This window comes from Centruroides vittatus, unplaced genomic scaffold (assembly GCF_030686945.1).
Source record: "Centruroides vittatus isolate TY-2023 unplaced genomic scaffold, ASM3068694v2 contig_3266, whole genome shotgun sequence".
Classification (NCBI taxonomy): domain Eukaryota; kingdom Metazoa; phylum Arthropoda; class Arachnida; order Scorpiones; family Buthidae; genus Centruroides; species Centruroides vittatus.
In genome coordinates, this window is record NW_027122097.1 from 481 (window position 1) to 21,417 (window position 20,937).

Consider the following 20,937-nt stretch of genomic DNA (forward strand, 5'->3'; position numbering starts at 1 on the left):
TATAACTGATTTATATAGTATATAAATTATAATCGTATAAGTTAATGTTAATTCGTAAATTATTTTTTATTTTAATTATCATCATCATTAATAACATGTGACAATTATATATACGTTTTCCTATATATGTGGAAAAATAATAATTAATTATAAAATAAATTTTATTGAAATACTGTATAACAATAATAAAATCTGCTTTCATACTAACTCTGTCATACACCGGTAACCTAAATAGTAAATGATTTATATTGTTATTTACCGGTAGATGGCGCTAAGGGGCATTGGCCGAGCATACATTTCAATATAACATTATTTTACTTAAGAGAGGGTTAGTAGTAAGTTGCTTAAGAAATTCAACGGAAAATAGGTTGGAAAATATAAAATGTTTAATTACTGAACAATCGATTGATCAGTGAAAGAAATAAAGACACTTTAATTTACTAACACCAGTGATAAGGTTGAGTTTCGTGAATAAGGGAGGGACGAGAAGGTGATGAAGCATACTTACCTGGCGCCGGGGTCAGCCGTGATCCCGACGGCGGCTCCCCCAGGGTGAGGCTTGACCATTGCACTTCGGTCTAGCTGACCCCTGCCACTACCCCAAACTGGGGCAGATGGGGCGTGTAATTTGTGGTAGCGGGGGACTGCGTTCGCGCTAACCCCCACCTAAATCAAAGAAGATTAGATTTAATGTATTTACTTGAGTGTTTGACGTAACGTTTCGTTTTTTGGGAGGTGTGTCTGTTTGGTGAGTTGTCTTTGCATCTTACCGGTAAAATTGTATGCAGTACTTGCCAGTTGTTCAGACAAGTCACCAGTTAAATTAATGACAAATAGTTTAAATAATGTAAAATGATTAATACTCGCCATGAATTATACATTTGTCAAAACGGAAATATATGTTTTCATGTGATTAATTGCTTTCCCGATAAGATGATTTATAAAAATGGAAGAATACGTATTAGGCTACGTCCTACGTGGCAGCGACCGCGGGCGGAAAGAATCTTTGTACGCGCTTCCAACTCGCGAACGACTTCTGTCCAGAGTGGACGTGTGTTGTTTACAAGATGGCGGCGAGAAGACTTCGTCGAATGCTACTATAGAAAACATGGCACACATTTAAAACGGTAAATTTCAAAGATAAATGTTACACAACAAATATAAAGAATCTTTATAGAATAATAAGTTTAAAAAAGTTTTATTTTTAAAACGTTACATTTATACAAAATCAGAAATTATTAAATTACGTAAAGGATTATTAATACACAATTTATTTGTCATTCTGTTTTTATTTATCTACAAAATCAGCCATTTTCTTCTTTGGAAGTGCGAGCAGTGGAAGCGGCAATCAAACTTACTTGGTAGCTGCTTCCTGCACGCGCGCGTAGAAGCGTCATCTGGTGGTCGCTACATGCTAAACGCGTTTACTCCGGACGCGCACATTTGCTTGAACCAGTTTGATATTGAGCATAAAACCAGTTATTTTTTTAAATTGGATCCTGGCTTTAATTAAAAAAAAAAGCATTGTGGAAAAATAGATGTTCAGTAATATTTGACAATAAAAAAAGTTAGTGCGCTTTATTTGGTAACGATAATAAAACAAGAAGCGGGTTATAAAATTCTAAGCGACTTTAAGAAAATGACGTCGAATGAATTAAGTAAATATTATAGAGGGGCTGATAGGATAATACGAGTAAGCAATGATGAAGTATTGTTTAATGAAGAGTGGTGAGGATTTAGAGATCTAGTCATATGTTTTAGTTTTGTTGGGTTATACTTACTTTTTTTGGATGTTTATATTTATTTTTTGTATGTTATATTTACATTTAAATTTTATGTTGTATTGATATACTGTAATTATTTATCTGTTGTATGTTTAGTTTATTATATTTTTCGGGTTTTGTATGTATTTTTGCGGAGTGGGGGATATATATCGTTTATAAAAACCACAAATTTATGTTCTGATGTTGAATTGATTTATATATTGTAGTTATTTATTTGATGTACTGTATGTTCCGTTTACTATATTTCTCGAAGTTTTGCGTGTATTTTTGTAACAATTACTGTTTATATTTATTTTGTAAAGTTTCATGTACTAACAAATTTTAAAATCAACAGATGACGGCTCCCCCAGAATGAGGCTCTGAATGGCCCTTCGGTCTAGCTGACCCCTGCCACTACCCAAACTAAGGCAGATGGGGCGTGTAATTTGTGGTAGCTGGAGACTGCGTTCGCGCTCTCCCCTTTTAAATAATCAAAAATTAGCGATGTTTATACGGTATAAATGAGAGATTCCGTGCTTTTTTGTATCCGTAGAAATGATTCGTTTTAATGTCATGTGATCATAGTTTAACCAATGGGAATGAGGATATTTAATGCAGGTTTGCAAGCTTAACATTACTGTTAACTCCCTCCCTACCTTCCAGTGTGGATGTCATTTATGGACGGCCCCTTACAAAGTTAGTAATAATTCTGCTATTCTGAGCACGGTTTAGCATAGTACTACCATTAATAATCGAATACTGCATTTATCTAACTACCGTAATAACAATTAGAAACAACAAAAATAAAATTTATAATCATTTTATTTCTAATAAAGAAACATTACATTTTTTCTGCTATTGTAAGAAATTTGTACAATTAAAGTATACTTTTATAAATAAATACAACACCTTAATTTGTCGCTGAGAAGAATATCTATTTGAACACAAACGTTTTCAGCCCGATTAACAGGCCATCCTCAGGTCACAACTAAAATGGAATTGATACGTTCCTTACATGCAGATTTGGACAACCACCTTCCCAAACCGTTAAGAAAATAAATCAACGGGGGAGAACGAGGGAGTAGAGCAAGGGGAGAAACGTGGGTGGTGGCAAGACACATACGACAGTTTGTGACAGCACGTAACGAGAAGGGACGAAAGATGTTACAAAAATACACGCAAAACTTCGAGAAATATAGTAAACGGAACATACAGTACATCAAATAAATAACTACAATATATAAATCAATTCAACATCAGAACATAAATTTGTGGTTTTTATAAACGATATATATCCCCCACTCCGCAAAAATACATACAAAACCCGAAAAATATAATAAACTAAACATACAACAGATAAATAATTACAGTATATCAATACAACATAAAATTTAAATGTAAATATAACATACAAAAAATAAATATAAACATCCAAAAAAAGTAAGTATAACCCAACAAAACTAAAACATATGACTAGATCTCTAAATCCTCACCACTCTTCATTAAACAATACTTCATCATTGCTTACTCGTATTATCCTATCAGCCCCTCTATAATATTTACTTAATTCATTCGACGTCATTTTCTTAAAGTCGCTTAGAATTTTATAACCCGCTTCTTGTTTTATTATCGTTACCAAATAAAGCGCACTAACTTTTTTTATTGTCAAATATTACTGAACATCTATTTTTCCACAATGCTTTTTTTTTTAATTAAAGCCAGGATCCAATTTAAAAAAATAACTGGTTTTATGCTCAATATCAAACTGGTTCAAGCAAATGTGCGCGTCCGGAGTAAACGCGTTTAGCATGTAGCGACCACCAGATGACGCTTCTACGCGCGCGTGCAGGAAGCAGCTACCAAGTAAGTTTGATTGCCGCTTCCACTGCTCGCACTTCCAAAGAAGAAAATGGCTGATTTTGTAGATAAATAAAAACAGAATGACAAATAAATTGTGTATTAATAATCCTTTACGTAATTTAATAATTTCTGATTTTGTATAAATGTAACGTTTTAAAAATAAAACTTTTTTAAACTTATTATTCTATAAAGATTCTTTATATTTGTTGTGTAACATTTATCTTTGAAATTTACCGTTTTAAATGTGTGCCATGTTTTCTATAGTAGCATTCGACGAAGTCTTCTCGCCGCCATCTTGTAAACAACACACGTCCACTCTGGACAGAAGTCGTTCGCGAGTTGGAAGCGCGTACAAAGATTCTTTCCGCCCGCGGTCGCTGCCACGTAGGACGTAGCCTAATACGTATTCTTCCATTTTTATAAATCATCTTATCGGGAAAGCAATTAATCACATGAAAACATATATTTCCGTTTTGACAAATGTATAATTCATGGCGAGTATTAATCATTTTACATTATTTAAACTATTTGTCATTAATTTAACTGGTGACTTGTCTGAACAACTGGCAAGTACTGCATACAATTTTACCGGTAAGATGCAAAGACAACTCACCAAACAGACACACCTCCCAAAAAACGAAACGTTACGTCAAACACTCAAGTAAATACATTAAATCTAATCTTCTTTGATTTAGGTGGGGGTTAGCGCGAACGCAGTCCCCCGCTACCACAAATTACACGCCCCATCTGCCCCAGTTTGGGGTAGTGGCAGGGGTCAGCTAGACCGAAGTGCAATGGTCAAGCCTCACCCTGGGGGAGCCGCCGTCGGGATCACGGCTGACCCCGGCGCCAGGTAAGTATGCTTCATCACCTTCTCGTCCCTCCCTTATTCACGAAACTCAACCTTATCACTGGTGTTAGTAAATTAAAGTGTCTTTATTTCTTTCACTGATCAATCGATTGTTCAGTAATTAAACATTTTATATTTTCCAACCTATTTTCCGTTGAATTTCTTAAGCAACTTACTACTAACCCTCTCTTAAGTAAAATAATGTTATATTGAAATGTATGCTCGGCTAATGCCCCTTAGCGCCATCTACCGGTAAATAACAATATAAATCATTTACTATTTAGGTTACCGGTGTATGACAGAGTTAGTATGAAAGCAGATTTTATTATTGTTATACAGTATTTCAATAAAATTTATTTTATAATTAATTATTATTTTTCCACATATATAGGAAAACGTATATATAATTGTCACATGTTATTAATGATGATGATAATTAAAATAAAAAATAATTTACGAATTAACATTAACTTATACGATTATAATTTATATACTATATAAATCAGTTATAAATTATATTTATTTTATTTTAATAAGGAACAAAATTAATTAAATAGAAAAACGCAGAGTAAATATACTGTATTTATTAAATGATTAATCTATGAAGAGATTCTGAATGTAGATTACGATACAAACATTATAAATTGCGAAAGTTCATCATCCATTTCGAAGAATGAAAGTACTATTAATTAAATATAACAGTAGAAATAATAACCCGTTATATAAATATATCCTCAATTACATCTAATTAATAAGACAATTATTTTACTTCGGACACATCATGCAAAGAGAGTCACTTTAGGACATTATGCTCGAAATGACTAGTGGAAACAGGAAAAGACGTGGACCAAGAACTCGCTGAATCGACACCATGAAAGAACGACACCGGAATGAATATTGAATTAAATAACGCAGTGAGATATCGGAAGACATGAAGATCGCTGATACAGAAAATAGACGAGTCATCCTTGAATGAACGGATAATACAGGCACAATTAGACAATTTTTATTTAAAAAATTTCTTTAGATTTGTTTAACCACTTATGTTTTGGGCAATGCTAATTCTGATAATATTAAATGATTGTTTATAGTACAGTAGAGCGTCGATAAGTGGAACGTCGGTAAGTGGAATGGCCGGAAAGTGGAACGATTTTCAGTCGGACTGTGTCGTGCTGAATCGAATGTTTTTGATACTAAATTTACTTCTAAAGTATAATTTTCATGTTTTTTATATTCTTTAATATATTTATTTTGTTTGTACAAAATGCAGAAATAATTTTTAACGATACGATAGCCTCGATGATTATTATAAAAATTTTCGTTAGGCTTAAAATCGACGAAAATTCAACGCGAAGCGATACGCAACGGAGAAAAATTTGAACATCGGACAGGTTAATGTATTTTTTCGTACAAAGTCGGAAACTGGAACAAATCATTAACTGGAAGGACCCCAGTCCCCAATTGGTTCCACTTATCGACGCTCTACTGTATCTATAATTACAATAAGTAAATTCGACTGTATAAAGTTTAGATATCGGAATTAATAAGTCCATAAATTTATAAATTATGTTAATTATCAACAGTTAAAAGTTTGCTCAATATACGTGCTATTGTTTCAGTTTCAATTTTCTTACCGGTATGAACTTTATGAAGCATAACTTCGTCGAATTAAATAAAAAAAAATTCTTTCAGCTAATTATTACAATAATTTTAACGCTAATTAAAACTCGATCAAACATCTCATTCATTCGCGCAAATTACTGAATACCGTATTTTACGGACTATAAGACGCTACAGACTATAAGACGCACCTTAATTTTTAAGCAATTTTTATTTAAAAAAAATACCTATAAGACGCTACGGAGTATAAGACGCACCTGAATTTTGGAGGCAATTTTTCGAAGAAAAAAGTGCGTCTTATAGTCCGTAAAATACGGTACATTATGATATCGAAGAAAAAAGCGCATTAACGTCACACGCAGAAGCATGTTTTATGGTTAGAGCATTGTTGCCAATTTAAAAACAATTGGTGAAAAAGTTTATTATAGAATATTGACGAAATTTTGTCATTATTTAAACAATCCAGCATTTTTAACATTATTACACTATATTTCATATTTCTCTTGTTTTTTTTTTATTGTATGCTACAAAATAGAAATAAATGTCTATTTATTTACAAAACAAGTACATTATAGTATAATTTATATTAAAATCTAAACAACAGTTTTTCTTGACCTTTATTCTTCTTTGATATTTCAGAAATAAATGTATACTTTAATGTAAATTAACTTCTACGTGTGAAATTAAATATATACTGTAGTTTGTTTAACGATACATTTAATTTTTTTTTTTTTTACATCAGTACGCTTCAAAATTACATAATTACTTTGACGCGGACTGATAGTCAGCATCTTTACTACAACACATGACAGTGGATGGCCGAGCGGTGTCAGCCTATCGATCTGGAGAACCCGGGAATGAATATGGTCGGGTCAAAACACCCCAGGAATTTTTCAGGGGATAGTCTGTCCTAGATATTCGGGTCTCGTCCCTCACCACTCGGTCGTTCCATTGTAAGCCTGGCCGAACCTAGAAGGCTTGATGAGAAAAGCCATCTTATTGTCCATAGGGCGGAAAGAGTCAAACCCCGAGGTATAGTGTGTATTTTAAAATTTATTATTATGAAAATATTAAATAACCTATGTATTAGCGAATTCCCCAGATCGAATTTATAATTAAAATTACTTTTCCTCTCGCGACAATACACATTGCCTGGGAAAACAGCTTCAGTACTGCTGGATCAAAGTCCTAGGGATAACCAAGCCAATGACACAGTTTATTTCATTTGAAACGGATTATACTACTGGCTGTTTATCAGCTATTTTAAAACCGCTTTACCAGGCCGAATGTTGCCTTAACATTATTTTACCAGTGATTATAAATTTACTGGATATCCAAGTTTTCGTCAATGGTCGGCAGCCGATTCCGCTTAACTGCCGACCGTTTCATTACAATGCCGAACCGACATCTCTTATCTACGTGACTAATAATACCTTATTATAAAAATAATGCTTAAAAATCGCGATTATGATTATATAATGACTGTATTATGATCTCAATTATAGTATAGAAGACACAATTTGTGATTTTAAAGTTTTTCTTTAAGATAATAAGTTCTTTTTTTCTAGTGTTTTATGAGTCCGCTCAAGTCCACTAAAACAGCCAGTTGGTGAAAGGAGAGAGCTCAACATATCCGGGACAGATCACACCTGAAAAAATCCTAAAATTTCTGACTGGAATTCGAACCCAGGTCCTTCAGAGCGGCAGACTAATCCGACGAAGTCCCTCCTCGAATCCGACTATCACACAATCGGACCTTGAAGGTCTGTTGTACCAGAATCGAAAAATGATAAAGAGTAACAAATCAGTATTTTTCACTTTTGACTCTTTCATCCCTGAAGATACCAAGAGGTCTTTTTCCATAATTATGTATTAATAATTAAATTTTTAAAAAATGATTAAAAGTGTTTACAGAAGAGTAAAAAAATGAAAAAAAATTAGTTTAATCTATGTTTTCGACTTAGTATTATAGAACGTATTTTAAATAAAAATGTTATAAAATGTATTAATTCAAAATAATAAAATATTTATATTTAGAACACATTTGATAATTTTTATTTCGAATTTTTAGTCGATATAATCACCGCTAGAGGGTTTCTTTTCATATGTTGTAAGGACGAGGCACGAGGTTTGGTTCTCCTGTGAATCTAGTTTTAACTTTATTTTAAAATATTTAATCTTATAATGTATAAAAACGCAAAATTACTTTCCATCTGTTTAAAATGCCTTTCTCGTTTCGAAAATGCGAGAGGAATCGTTATTAAATCCGGTAAGCTATAATCTTATAAATGTATAAATTAAATTTGAATGTATTTTCTTAGCACAAAGTTGAGACCATATCACATAGGAAACACTTTCAGTGGAAAAAGGTTAGTTTATTGGTGTGAACGGATATGCATTTCGGGCTTAACGCCTTAACTTAGCTTAACTTAAAATTCTTAAAAGAGAAAAAATATTATTAAAAGAAACTTTTATGAACACATTGAAATTATTAAAACTAAAGAAACACACAGAATGAATCTAAACACAGGCAGTCATCAATGACATCTGGCAGCCATTCTTAACTAAGTAGCAAAGCCCATTAAGATGTTCAACTGCTCTTCCTCTATCATACTCCACTGTGTAAGTCAACACACCAAACTTTCAGTGTATGATACAGGGAATACTTGCATCATTTTAAGCATGCCAAACAAACTTTTACAGAAGATTTTTTTGCTTATACTGTATTTGGTTTGTGAGATACAGATATTCCTATGGCATCAATGAGCACTAATGCACTGTAGCTATCTCCTGAAAACTGATAGAGAAATAGCCAATTGTGACCATGCTATTAAAATACACACACTAATTCACAACCAGTTTTTTGTGACATGTTAAAATATACATTGTTTGCATCTCAAATAACATGTGAAAGAAATATTTTAAAAACATCAACGAAGTTTGTTTTCCACCCTTTGCTATTAAAGCAAAATGTAAAGATTGTGCAAATGAAGTAGCGATGATTATTTGTGCATGGTTTACTGAACCATTATGTTTTAACTGTTTTTATGATAAATACCATCTAAAATGTTGTCATATTCTTGTGAAACAGTAATTATAAGTATTTATTACATGTATATTTTTTTGCCAAAAACTTTAAATTGTTGAAAAATAATTTTTGAATTCCCTGATATTTTCTAAAGAATAATAAATTTAAAATTCAATAATTAAAAGTAGCATAAAAATTTATCTCATAAGGGATTTGAACCTACATATTAATGTCTTAACTCATGATTAACTCATGATTAAAATAGAAAATGGCAAGGAGTAGGCCTATATCTGATTTTCACTTAAAAGTCAATGTAAGTTTAACATGGCTGTGATATCTCCAACTTTCAGCTGAATAGAATGTTTCAATTCCTTTTAGTTTGTGGTTAGTGTTTGTTCATGTTATTGGGAACTTTGCAAAAATATAATAAAAGTACACTATAAGTTGAATGAGAGAGCAATTACAATAGAGAATAAAAATACACAAAGTAAATTATTAAAAATTGTGAAAACGAAGGATTTGGTAATGGAGAAATGTAAGCTGTCTTTCCTTAAAAATTAAAAGAAATGAAAATAAAATATTAAAAATTTTTTGAAAAATAATGCAATTTTAACCCAGAACAGCTATAGGACATGCACTCATAGGCCTAAATGTAAGTACTATGCCACCCACTCATGAATATGTTTGCACTAGAGCAGCAGTTCGAACTTATTTTTATTGCAGAACCCCTTTTCACCTTAGTAAAAAATATTGGAACCCTGACAATTTTTAATGATTATAGATAAAACAGCAAATAGAAACAGCAAAAACAATTTACAATGGAACTTTGCATAACAAGTACCTCGCATAAGGAGTATTTTATGTAACAAGCAAAACAAATAGTAAAAAAATGACTCGCTTAACGGGCGATGTTTCACATAACGAACGACTAGAAGAGGGGAAGTCCCGGATCGTGCGCATGCTCCATCAGTCTGTGTTTAGCACTCGTTCCACTAGCATCTTAGTGTTGCTTGTGATCACACATGTTTCTAAATTTGTGTTCTCACACATTACGTATAAACATCAACAACCATTGCCCATTACATGAGATGAAAGCAAAACTGCCTACCTCTAGTCAAATTAATTAATTTCTAATATTTAATTATAGCCTTTATGTAGCCCATATGACAAATTGACAGAATTTGTCATATCGTTTGGCATGTTTATCAGACATATTAGCTGTGATTTTTTTTGTTGTTTTCTGCAAATCAAATTTGCTTTCAGGTTGGTTCATTCCATGCTAGAAGAAAAGATGAAGATGATTCACGCTCCTTAACAATGTATATTGTATAATTTTTTTTGAATAAACGTTATACATAAAATATTTGAGTATTTTTTCGGCATGGAATGCATTATTGTATTTTACATTAATTTATATGGGAAAAATTGTTTCACTTAACGTGTGTTTCACATTACGAGTAAGATTCTTGAACAAATTATGTTCATTAAGAGAGGTTCCACTGTATTTAAAATGAAACTAACAAAAAAACAGTTTAATAATGGAAAGCAAATATTATTACTTAATTCAAACTGGTCATTAATGTGAAGGGTTAAACTTCTTTTCTTTCAATATTCTAAACAGCTCTAGTGCCTGGATTTGTACCTTCATATGTATCTGCCTTTTCACTCTCCTTGTCACTAGAAACATTTGACTTACTTGCTACATTTTTTTTCAAAACTCTTCTCTCACAGTCAGCCAACATTCCAAGATTTTTTAATTTGGGGTATACACAATAGTAAAAGCACCATGAATTTATATGATTTCCACTATATTTTTACATGAAAAATACTTAAAATATCACAATGTAAAACTCTAATAATCTTTGACTGATATGCCTGATTGTACGCTGTACTGTTGCACCACAACACACTACAGATGGTGGGACATATATTTTGTTTAGTGTTTTTAGAGCTAAAATTCTGAATGACTAAAAATGACCTCACAAACCATTTGGTGCAAATATCTCTGGAATGCCATCTATACTAATCAAAAAATGGATAACACTATTTTGGGTTTGTTTTTGACAAGGAATCATATGGTATGATTATTACATGGTTGATTCTTATCACTGTGTATAGTATTTTGTATAAAATAATTCATGTATTGTTACAATCAAAGAAAGGTATATAAATAACTCCACTAACCTGATTACTTTAATTATGGTAAAATCAGATGATCTGCCAAGTTATTGGACTATTATAAGGCTAAGTTGATAATTAGATATGAAGTAATTTGTCTAGAGGCTGTTAGGCCACCATCTAATGATAATTTCAATAATTATAATTAATTTTAATTTAGAATTTGCATGACCTATATGGTTATATCTGAATTAATAGTTCTAGAAATGAAGATCCAGGTAGTGTAACTGGCAAACACATCTACATGATAAGAGTTGTGATTTGAAAGCAGATTTTCTTCCAGAAATTCCAAAGAAGGTTATCATTATCAAAGAAAACCCTAAACATTCATATAATAATTCACAAGTATAAGAATAAAATTTGTGCATATACAGATATTAAATACTTATACAAACATGTATGAAAGTTTATTTTTAAATTAAAATTATTTATTAAAATGCTGAAGAAGTTATAAAATAAATTATAATTTTAGAAATTGTAATTTATTCAGGTTGTTTACTAAAATAAATTTTATAAATGTAGATCATTAAATTTTTTATTATTTTTAGGGCTTAATCGAAATATTTTAAATTCTCAACTTCGTCATTTTCAAACATCAAGTTGTGTGTTTAGAAGAAAAGATTATTATGAAATATTAGGTGTTTCAAGAAATGCTGATCAAAAAGACATAAAAAAAGCATATTATCAGGTAATTCTCTGAAAATTACTTTTTAATTATATAAAATTTAATATTCAAATATGAAAATTTATTGTATCATTTTTAATCTTAAAAACACATATTTAACTTTATAATTATGACAAAATCTATACAATTTATCTATTGTAATGATATAGAATAAGAAATATTTTGCCTTTATGGTATTGTAAATATTTAATTCTCTTTTAATAGTGAGGTTGAGGCCGAAGTTTTAAGCACAAAAACGTGTACATCGGATGTTCGGCACCACTTTCCTGTAAGCCTGGAAGTTTGACAATGTCAGTGGAATCGAGCTCGACATTGCAAATGCCACGTTTTTTCGTTCAAAACTTTGGCCTCAATCTCGCTAATATGTTGATAGGAAAACTATCTTCAGACATTAGTATATCAATCATAAATATCAATAAATAATAACCTAAATATGCTAAGTATTTTATGGACAAATATATGTTAAAAGTTTGTGATGTAATGAATAGTATATTTGGCTCAGGCCAAATACTGAATATTTGGCCAAACTATTTGGCTTGATTAGCGCATGTACAAAAATTGGCACGCAAACCGTATTATGGCAAGGATCGCGCACCCTGCTCTCTATTGGCCCGCTGTCACTACGACTTTTTCTTCCAGTAGGTCTAAATTATTTAAATTAATTAATTAAATTATAATTATTAAATTTAATATGAATTGGAGTCTAACGTCTACCTCTAGTGCCAAATTGGTTTAAATTTATGTAATAGCCGTAAACAGCCTGATATGATTCGGCAGTTGTTGGTATTTAGATGTAAGTTATAACTTATGAGTTATTTTATTTGCAATCAATCTTTTTAACTCTTTAATTAAGCACCAAAATTTTGTTTTTACTACGTATTTGTAGACTGAATAGTACCCTAAGGATATACTTTAGTGGGGACATATGATCTAGTTTCTCCCCAGTTGTGGAACAGTTCAAATATATTATTGGGGGGTTTCTATTTGTGATATTTTTGTTGCTATTGTTTTTGTCAATATTTTTAAAATTAACATGATTTTAAATGTTATCTTTTGCATATAATGAGAAATGCTCATTTTTTGCTTTATATATAAAATAAATTATATATTAGTTACTCATCTTCTAGAAATAGATAAATAATTCTTTCATTAAATACGATAAGTTTCGATAAAACGTTTCGTAAATCATTTTAAAATATTGTAAAAAATATTAAAATATACGCAAATACGAATATAACATAATTAACTAAACAGTAACATTAATGCCCGATACATTCTAACCTACATGCCATCAATGCCATAAGATATCGGGCTAGATAAAGGCTACAATATTATTTAATTACGAAATAATTTAATACTAAAGTTAGATGCTATTTCTTACTAACCTTAATAATGATAATTTAATGTTCAGCATTAATAAAAGTTACCAAAATGATTAATTTACTGTGTTTTTGTTATTTCTTACTCCTGTTTTTAGGTATTCGGTATTTGGCCGAATAGTGATTTAAATATTCGGTATTCGGCTGAATAGCGAAAAATAGACCGAATAGGCCAAATACCGGGTAGTAACCGAATATTCGTTATGAATATTCGGTTACTACCCAGTATTTCAATATTCGGTTACTAATATTCGGTCGAATATGAAAAGTCATATTCTTGCTCCAAGGTTGTTACATTTAAAAGCTAATGAAAATGTTTGGCAAAATGTGGGGCTTTATGTCGATTATCAGAATAATTTTTAGTCATGACAACCTTATTTAAATTATGGAAATTATATATGTAGTGAGAAGACAAATTTTTAATTTTACAGCTTTTCATAAATTTTATTTACTTACCATAATTCAATGTTATAGCTTTTTGTAGATTTTAAATAGAACAATATATTTGTATATTACTAATTTTTAATATTTAGCTGGCTAAACAATATCATCCCGATAAGAATAAAGGTGACCCAGAAGCTGCAAGAAAATTTCAAGAAGTTTCTGAAGCATATGAGGTATATAATTTTTGATGTTAAATAAATACTTAAATAAATTTCTTAAGATATTCTTTAACTGTTCTAGGTTTTGTCTGATGATTCAAAAAGAAGTCAATACGATCATATTGGAGATTTTGATAATGCTGCAGGAAGTTCTGGATTTCAAGGATTTCATTCTAATGTAGATCCAGAAGAACTTTTTCGAAAAATATTTGGTAATTTTGGATTTAAAAGTAGAGATTTTTCTGATTTTGAATTTGATGAGTCGTCATCCTTTAAGTTTGGTTCCAATCATGAGGTTTGTTGTTATTTTTTGCACTTTAATATATATTTCAATACTTTCATGCAATTTATATTTTATAATAATATTGAAAGATTTAATTTTTAGTATTGTGAATATTAAATGATTTTTTAGAATTTAATTTTAGCGCAATATCAAAATAGAATCATATTTTAATGAATTGATATTATTTTATAAAGATGTATTTTTTATATAATATCAAGCACTACAACAACAATTTTATGTATATATAAATCCCACATATGAGAAATTTAACATTTATTATATGGAATTTATCATCTTTAAATTCAGTGTTCTGTTATTTATAATTCAATATCACTATTTTTATAGAACGATTGGAAAAAATCAGATTCTAATTTTGTAGAAATTGTAATAAGGAGAATAAGATGGAGAAAGAATAACTTTTCTTACCTTATTTTGAATTATAAATTTTACGTAACTTTTACAAATAGAAAAAATTGCCTATTCTATCACATCCATGTTCTTACCAACCAACAAAAAAAAGTTTCATTTTTGGCTTCTTTAGGGATCTGTCCTTACTCTATTGGCATGCACATTTCTGCTAACTCCTCTTAAATTTTGACTTAAATTGGTAGATTTAACTTGATACAAAGTATGGATTCTGTGAGTCGTATAATGCAAAGACATAAGACAAAGAGAAGCAATGAGAGCATCAGAATTTCTGAAATACTTTGATTTTTTTTTGTTCTAAGAAATGATTATTAAAATATATGTTGTGAGTGGAAATTTTAATATTTAAAACAATGCATATCTTTGGTGATCTACTATTTTAATTAGTAGAGTATTTTGATGATATAATTATTTGTATATTATATACTAACATATTTTAGCAAGTCACACTTTGTAGTTAAAAATGTAAATTAATGTTATTGCTATTTATAGTATTTATAAAATGTTCCATGCAAGGCTTTCTATACTTTTTTCTAACAATATTTTTGTCATGTTTTTGTTTTAAATTAATCTTAAATTATAAGATTTCATTATTTTGATTAAAGATAAAGTATATCATGTTTTTTATATAAAACTAGCTGACCCAGCCACGCATTGTTGTGGCTCAAAATGTATCTATTATAAATGTGTAACACTTCCCCCATGGGGGGAATTTCAAAAAATCCCTTTTTAGTGTATATTCTGTTGATGTCACCTATTAAAACGCAATTAAAAACGCAAAAAACCACATGTAAAATAGTATAAATAGAAGCCGAGTTCTTCACGGTAAGCCTTAATCCCGTCCATCTCCCCCCCGTAAGGAGAATTTCGACATGTATATTATATAAAAACACGTGCATATTCGAATGCAACGTTGTGTCAAAATTTCAAAGGAATCGGTAGGAACAAACAAACGTTATATTTTATTTATATAGATAGATAGAAAATGATCATCTTTAGTCCATTCTCACAGAAAAGCATAATGCCTCACAGAAAAGCAAACTTAGGTCGTCAGAAGTTAGTGCCATCTGTTGGACATAAAAGCCTTAATCCATATATAAATATATTTTTGAAAGGGGGGAAATGGTGATCTTCACATATGCCACAAACCTTCGCGGGAATGTATTAAACAACTTCCCAAAGTTTTATGGCAATCGGATAAATGGTGTGGTAATGCATGAAGGACAAACACACACACACACACACAGACAGACATACATTCGTTTTTATATATATAGATAATATTTAAAAAAATTATATAAAACTATATATGTTTTTAGTTTAAGTCAATGTTTAACATCAACCAAAAAGTTTAATAATTTTAGAATTATATTATGTATTATTTTATAACATAAGGATTTTAACAATATTATTTGAAAAATAAAATTATAAAAAAACTACTGATATGACATAAAGATGATAAAATGTATTTCATTCTGCTAATTCAGTGTCCTCAAATAGTAATTTCCTGAAACCTGAAAAAAATTTTCAGACTTTATGGACAAATTTTGCTACCTACAGTGAAATGATTAGTAATATCCTGTAAAAATTATTTTTAATGCAAAAATAGAAAATCATTTCTAATGTAAACTTTAGTTTTAGAGATTTTGATTTGACTGAAATACAATAGTTTATATAGAATCAAAAATAAACCAGATTTTTGGCACAGAGCTTATTAAAGAATACCCACAACTTTTTCATAAAACTGTCTGCAAAGTAAGCTCCTTCTGCAGCTAAACATTTTTGCCAGAATCTTTACTACTTATGAAAGAAGTCCTGAAAGCCATTCCTTTTTGATGTCTTCAAGGACCTTTTATCACTACAACTCCACTTTCAGCTTTTCATTAGTTATTTCTGGTTACTGAACATCTGACCAACACAGGTATAACAATTCTTCCTCAAATTTTTTATTGTCCTAATATTATTTCTGTGGACTTTTATCCATTTCATAAAATGAAAAGATAAGTTGAAGCGGCACAGATTCCAATTAGCAGCAAAGATGAAAGCTGCAGTGATGAGATCCTGTAAGAAACCAAAAAGTTTCAGGACTGTTTTAACAAATAGTATGTATTTCATATATATTTTTATTAGAAATGTAATAAATGACTTTTTGTTATGTGTAAGCATAAAATTGCTTGATAAAACAAATCAAACAGGGACACAATTAAGACGAATATACAGATTTTTATTGATTTCTGAGGATATGCATTTCAGATAACATGTTCCTCATTAGTCCTCTTAAATTTTACAGCAATTTGGTTACAATTTAAATTTGGTTAAAGCATTATAATAAAATGAAAATATTGGCTATATATGCTAATGTGTACAATAATATGCATAACTTATTGATAATATATGCATTAATATGCTAGCATATTATGTTAACCTGATAACTTCATCAGAAATTTCTTGTTCATTATCAGAATTTTCTGCACCTTCTTCCACTATATCATTTTTCTTCACTTTACTTTCATTTACAGATTCAATAATCAAATTTTTATCAACTGCTATTTCAACATCATCTTCTCATTGTCAATTTGATATGTGATATTTTCCATTTTCAAACAGAAAACCAAAAACATCTAAAAAACAAAATTCTCTAATAGCTTGTAGTATCTCCCATATACAAATTAAGGTAGTTTTGAGAAAAATGTGCAGTTTTGCACAGCTAAGACAGCTGACAAAGCAATGCTAGTTAATCAATGTTGTCAATCCCTTGAGATTAGCTACTCAAAATTGCTGCTGTTTCAAAACAAAAAGATTAAAAAAAATTCTGAATGTATCTGTGAGATTAGCCATGTTCTCCAAAGGATTAAATGGGTAAATTAATTTCAGACTTTTTACAACTTGTGCAGGTTTATTATATGATTTTTATATTAATGTGTTGTATAGGAATTGTATAACCTTTGTAAAGACCGCCCCACACGTTCTTTGAGGAATAACTGCGCAGGCCTGGCCTTGGGGAAATTCAGAATTTCCTGTTGCCCACACACGAGGAGGAAAATCTCTCAGTCAGTCAGTTGGCCATGGCATCTGATGACAACTTACTGGCTGTTCTTGTAAAGTCTGTGTAAAGATTAGTAGTAGTGGTTTGGGTAGCACTGATCACAAAATTAATTTTTCATATGAATAATTTTTTAATGGCATTATTTCAGATCACAAAATTAATTTTTCAAGAGAAATCTTGGGCTATAGATTCTGTTAAAAAGCATCAGTTACCAGCGAAAGATCAATGGCAAGTCGATTTTACTACCAAAAATATTCATGGATTAAATTTTATAGACAAGAAACCATCGGATATAACTGGCTGGATCGAACATAGTAATTTACAAAACTTATTAAATTATTTCTCAACGTATAAAGAATTATTTTTATTTAAAGGTGGATAGATAGGGGGAAAAAAGTCTTTTTAAAAACTGGAGCTACAGTTATTTAGACATCGAACTTCTTGGGTGTCCGAGATCAGATAATATTAAAAAGGATTGTTATTACCACAAATATTTTAAAAAGCATTGCTGCGATATTCTATCTTACAAACAATTCTTAATTGAACAAAAAATAGATATTTTCATAATCAATACAAAATGTATTGATTTTGTATAGATATTGTATAGATATTTAATAAATAAGTAAAAAATATAATTTAAATAATTATTAAAACTATTTCCCTATTTTACTTTGTCTTATTGTCAAAATATTATTTCAAATTGTCGTGTTTTAATTTATTCCAATATTAGAACAAAAAAAAAAAAAAGAAAAATATAAATAATTCTCAACCACATCCGATATTAGTACAAATTGTAAAAAATTATTATCGCAAATTAATTTTATAATTTAATAATTAAAAATAATTTATTAAACTTTATCTTATTGTTAAAATATCATTTTAAGTTGTCATGTTTTAATACAACATTAAGACAGATATTAAACAGGTATAGGTATTAAAACAATAAATTTTTTTAAATGTTCTTTATGTCTAAAATAATATAGAGTATCAAGATGTTTTATGAAAACTAAAGAAGTGAACTGAAAAGTTTTCTAAATATAAAAACTGAGGAAATGAATTGAGAAGTTTTCTAAATATTAAAATTATTTATAATTTTAATTTACTCGAGAAATTTTTGATCTGAAAATAATTTTAACTTTTAACTTTTTAACTTTTATTATTTATAACCTGAAAAATTAATTTTTCAGGTTATAAGTAATAAAAGTTAAAAAGGCTATAAAAAATAATTCTTCTAAACATTTATGAGACATTGTTCTCACTACTCAGCGGCCTCACAACTGAATGACATGACAGCACACACATTCAGTTGGCCTGCGCAGTCCATAACTGTGCAGGAAAATCAAATGGTTTTTCGTTTCTACTCCGGTGGACTGTACAGGCTGCCAAAATTGTACAGTTTTCCTCAAGGTCAGGCCTGCACAGTTATCCCTCAAAGGATTTCCTGAACGTGTGTGGCAGCCTTAATATATATTTAATATGTATTGCTTATAAGTGTATTAAGTGATATTGAAAGTTTTATGTTGAAATTTTTATATATTTGTTTATTAATTTGTAAAATTTTGTTATGTTAGGTCATAGTTAATTTAACATTTAAAGAAGCAGCTCGAGGAGTAACTAAAGAAGTATCTATGAATGTTTTGGATACATGTATGAAATGCAAAGGTTTTCGATGTGAACCTGGTTGCAAACCAGTTAGATGTCATTTCTGCAATGGAACCGGAATGGTATGTTGTTATAAAAGTATAAAGAATTAAAATATTTATATATAAGGTTTAAAAAATGATAAAATTTCAGGAATCTGTTAGTATGGGACCATATGTAATGAGAAGTACGTGTAGAAACTGCCATGGATCTCGAGTATTCATCAAGAATCCATGTAAAATGTGCAATGGAAAAGGTTCTACTATTCAGAAGAAAAATGTTACCATTCCTGTTCCTCAAGGTAAGTTTTTTATTATACACAAAGAGAGTAATATTAAAATTAAAAGTTTGTTTTGAGATAAAACACTACGAAAAAAATGTCAAAATCAGATATTTTTTGTTGAGATAAAGATTTTTTTTCATATATTTATGTGGAATGTTGATTTTTTTATTAGAAAAATCAGTGTGTTTAAAATTGCTGTTTTTGTAGTTTAACGTGAGTAAATGTCCATAGACAAACAGTACTGTCAAGAGACAGACTGAATTTTGGTTTATCTTACTTCGGAACCTTTTCCTTACTATTTATTTTAGCAATAGTTTTCTGATATTTAATGAAAATTTTAGTTTATTTTTAATACTTTTTTCACAATTATGAAATCATGTGATTGAAATTTATTTTTTATGGGCTTAAAAAAATTTAGAGAAATGTTTTTATCCTTTCACTGTGTCTCAGCGGTCTATGGATACTTACGTTAAACTCATATTTACTCACATTAAACTACAAAAGCAGCAATTTTAAACATTAATCTAACTGTTCTTTCTACTAAAAAATCAACATACAGGATGCACTAGTAAGTTTGCTTGTAATATCAGTTTATCATATATGATATATTTCTTAAAGCTAACAGATCAAGTGTATGTTTTTTGTAAATTATTTTGTTTAATTTTTTTTTAAATATACAAAGATATTTTGAAATGATATTTATAAACTGAACAACCTCACAGCAACCAAATTCTTTTATTTAAATGTACAAAAAAGGTGGAAAAAATCTTTGGAAAGAAGCTATTAATATTTTATTTAGATAACAATTTTTACAAAAACTATTATTTTTAAATTTAATAAAAACTAAAAGGGATACGTATTGTAACTGAAAAGTGAAATTTCATTTTTTACCAAACCATATTAAAATTATAAAACATTATCATTTTACTATATTCTTTGATGAGTTAAGTTGTAGTTTTCAAAAGAAAAAGCTTTATTAGACTGTAAAGATTATAAGGAATTCAGATGCCATTAAACAGTTACCCATTTGCATAATTCTAAAACCTACTTGCTTGTTTCCCTGTGGGAAGAACTTAACAGTATGTCCAGAGTCTGTACAGACCTGGAAAGTCAGAGAATTGCATTAAAAGTCAGGGAATCTGCAAATACTGCTGAATCTGTTTGTCATTCTTGTTCTTTTTTTGATCAGAACACGTCTTTTAATTTGGTTTGTTAAAGGGAAACTGGAGCGACCAAATGAATGGCAAGATTTATCGTGCTTATAGCTCATCAACTATAAATGATAATCTAACA

General features: G+C 29.9%; 1 protein-coding gene and 2 non-coding genes across 3 annotated transcripts; 2 read left to right on the top strand and 1 right to left on the bottom strand.

Moving 5' to 3' along the window:
• The first annotated feature begins 500 nt into the window (after positions 1 to 500).
• LOC136973685 (U1 spliceosomal RNA) lies at positions 501 to 665 on the top strand. The gene has a single exon (XR_010880533.1). It is a non-coding gene; the product is annotated as a U1 spliceosomal RNA (small nuclear RNA).
• A 3,654-nt stretch (positions 666 to 4,319) lies between these two features.
• LOC136973686 (U1 spliceosomal RNA) lies at positions 4,320 to 4,484 on the bottom strand. Its single transcript, XR_010880534.1, has one exon. It is a non-coding gene; the product is annotated as a U1 spliceosomal RNA (small nuclear RNA).
• A 3,706-nt stretch (positions 4,485 to 8,190) lies between these two features.
• LOC136973684 (protein tumorous imaginal discs, mitochondrial-like) lies at positions 8,191 to 19,689 on the top strand (the record flags this gene model as incomplete). Its single annotated transcript, XM_067268425.1, has 6 exons — positions 8,191 to 8,362; positions 11,848 to 11,987; positions 13,897 to 13,980; positions 14,048 to 14,260; positions 19,292 to 19,444; positions 19,515 to 19,689. Coding segments are annotated over exons 1-6 (850 nt in total), but the record flags the coding sequence as incomplete, so codon positions are not given.
• Positions 19,690 to 20,937: the final 1,248 nt, after the last annotated feature.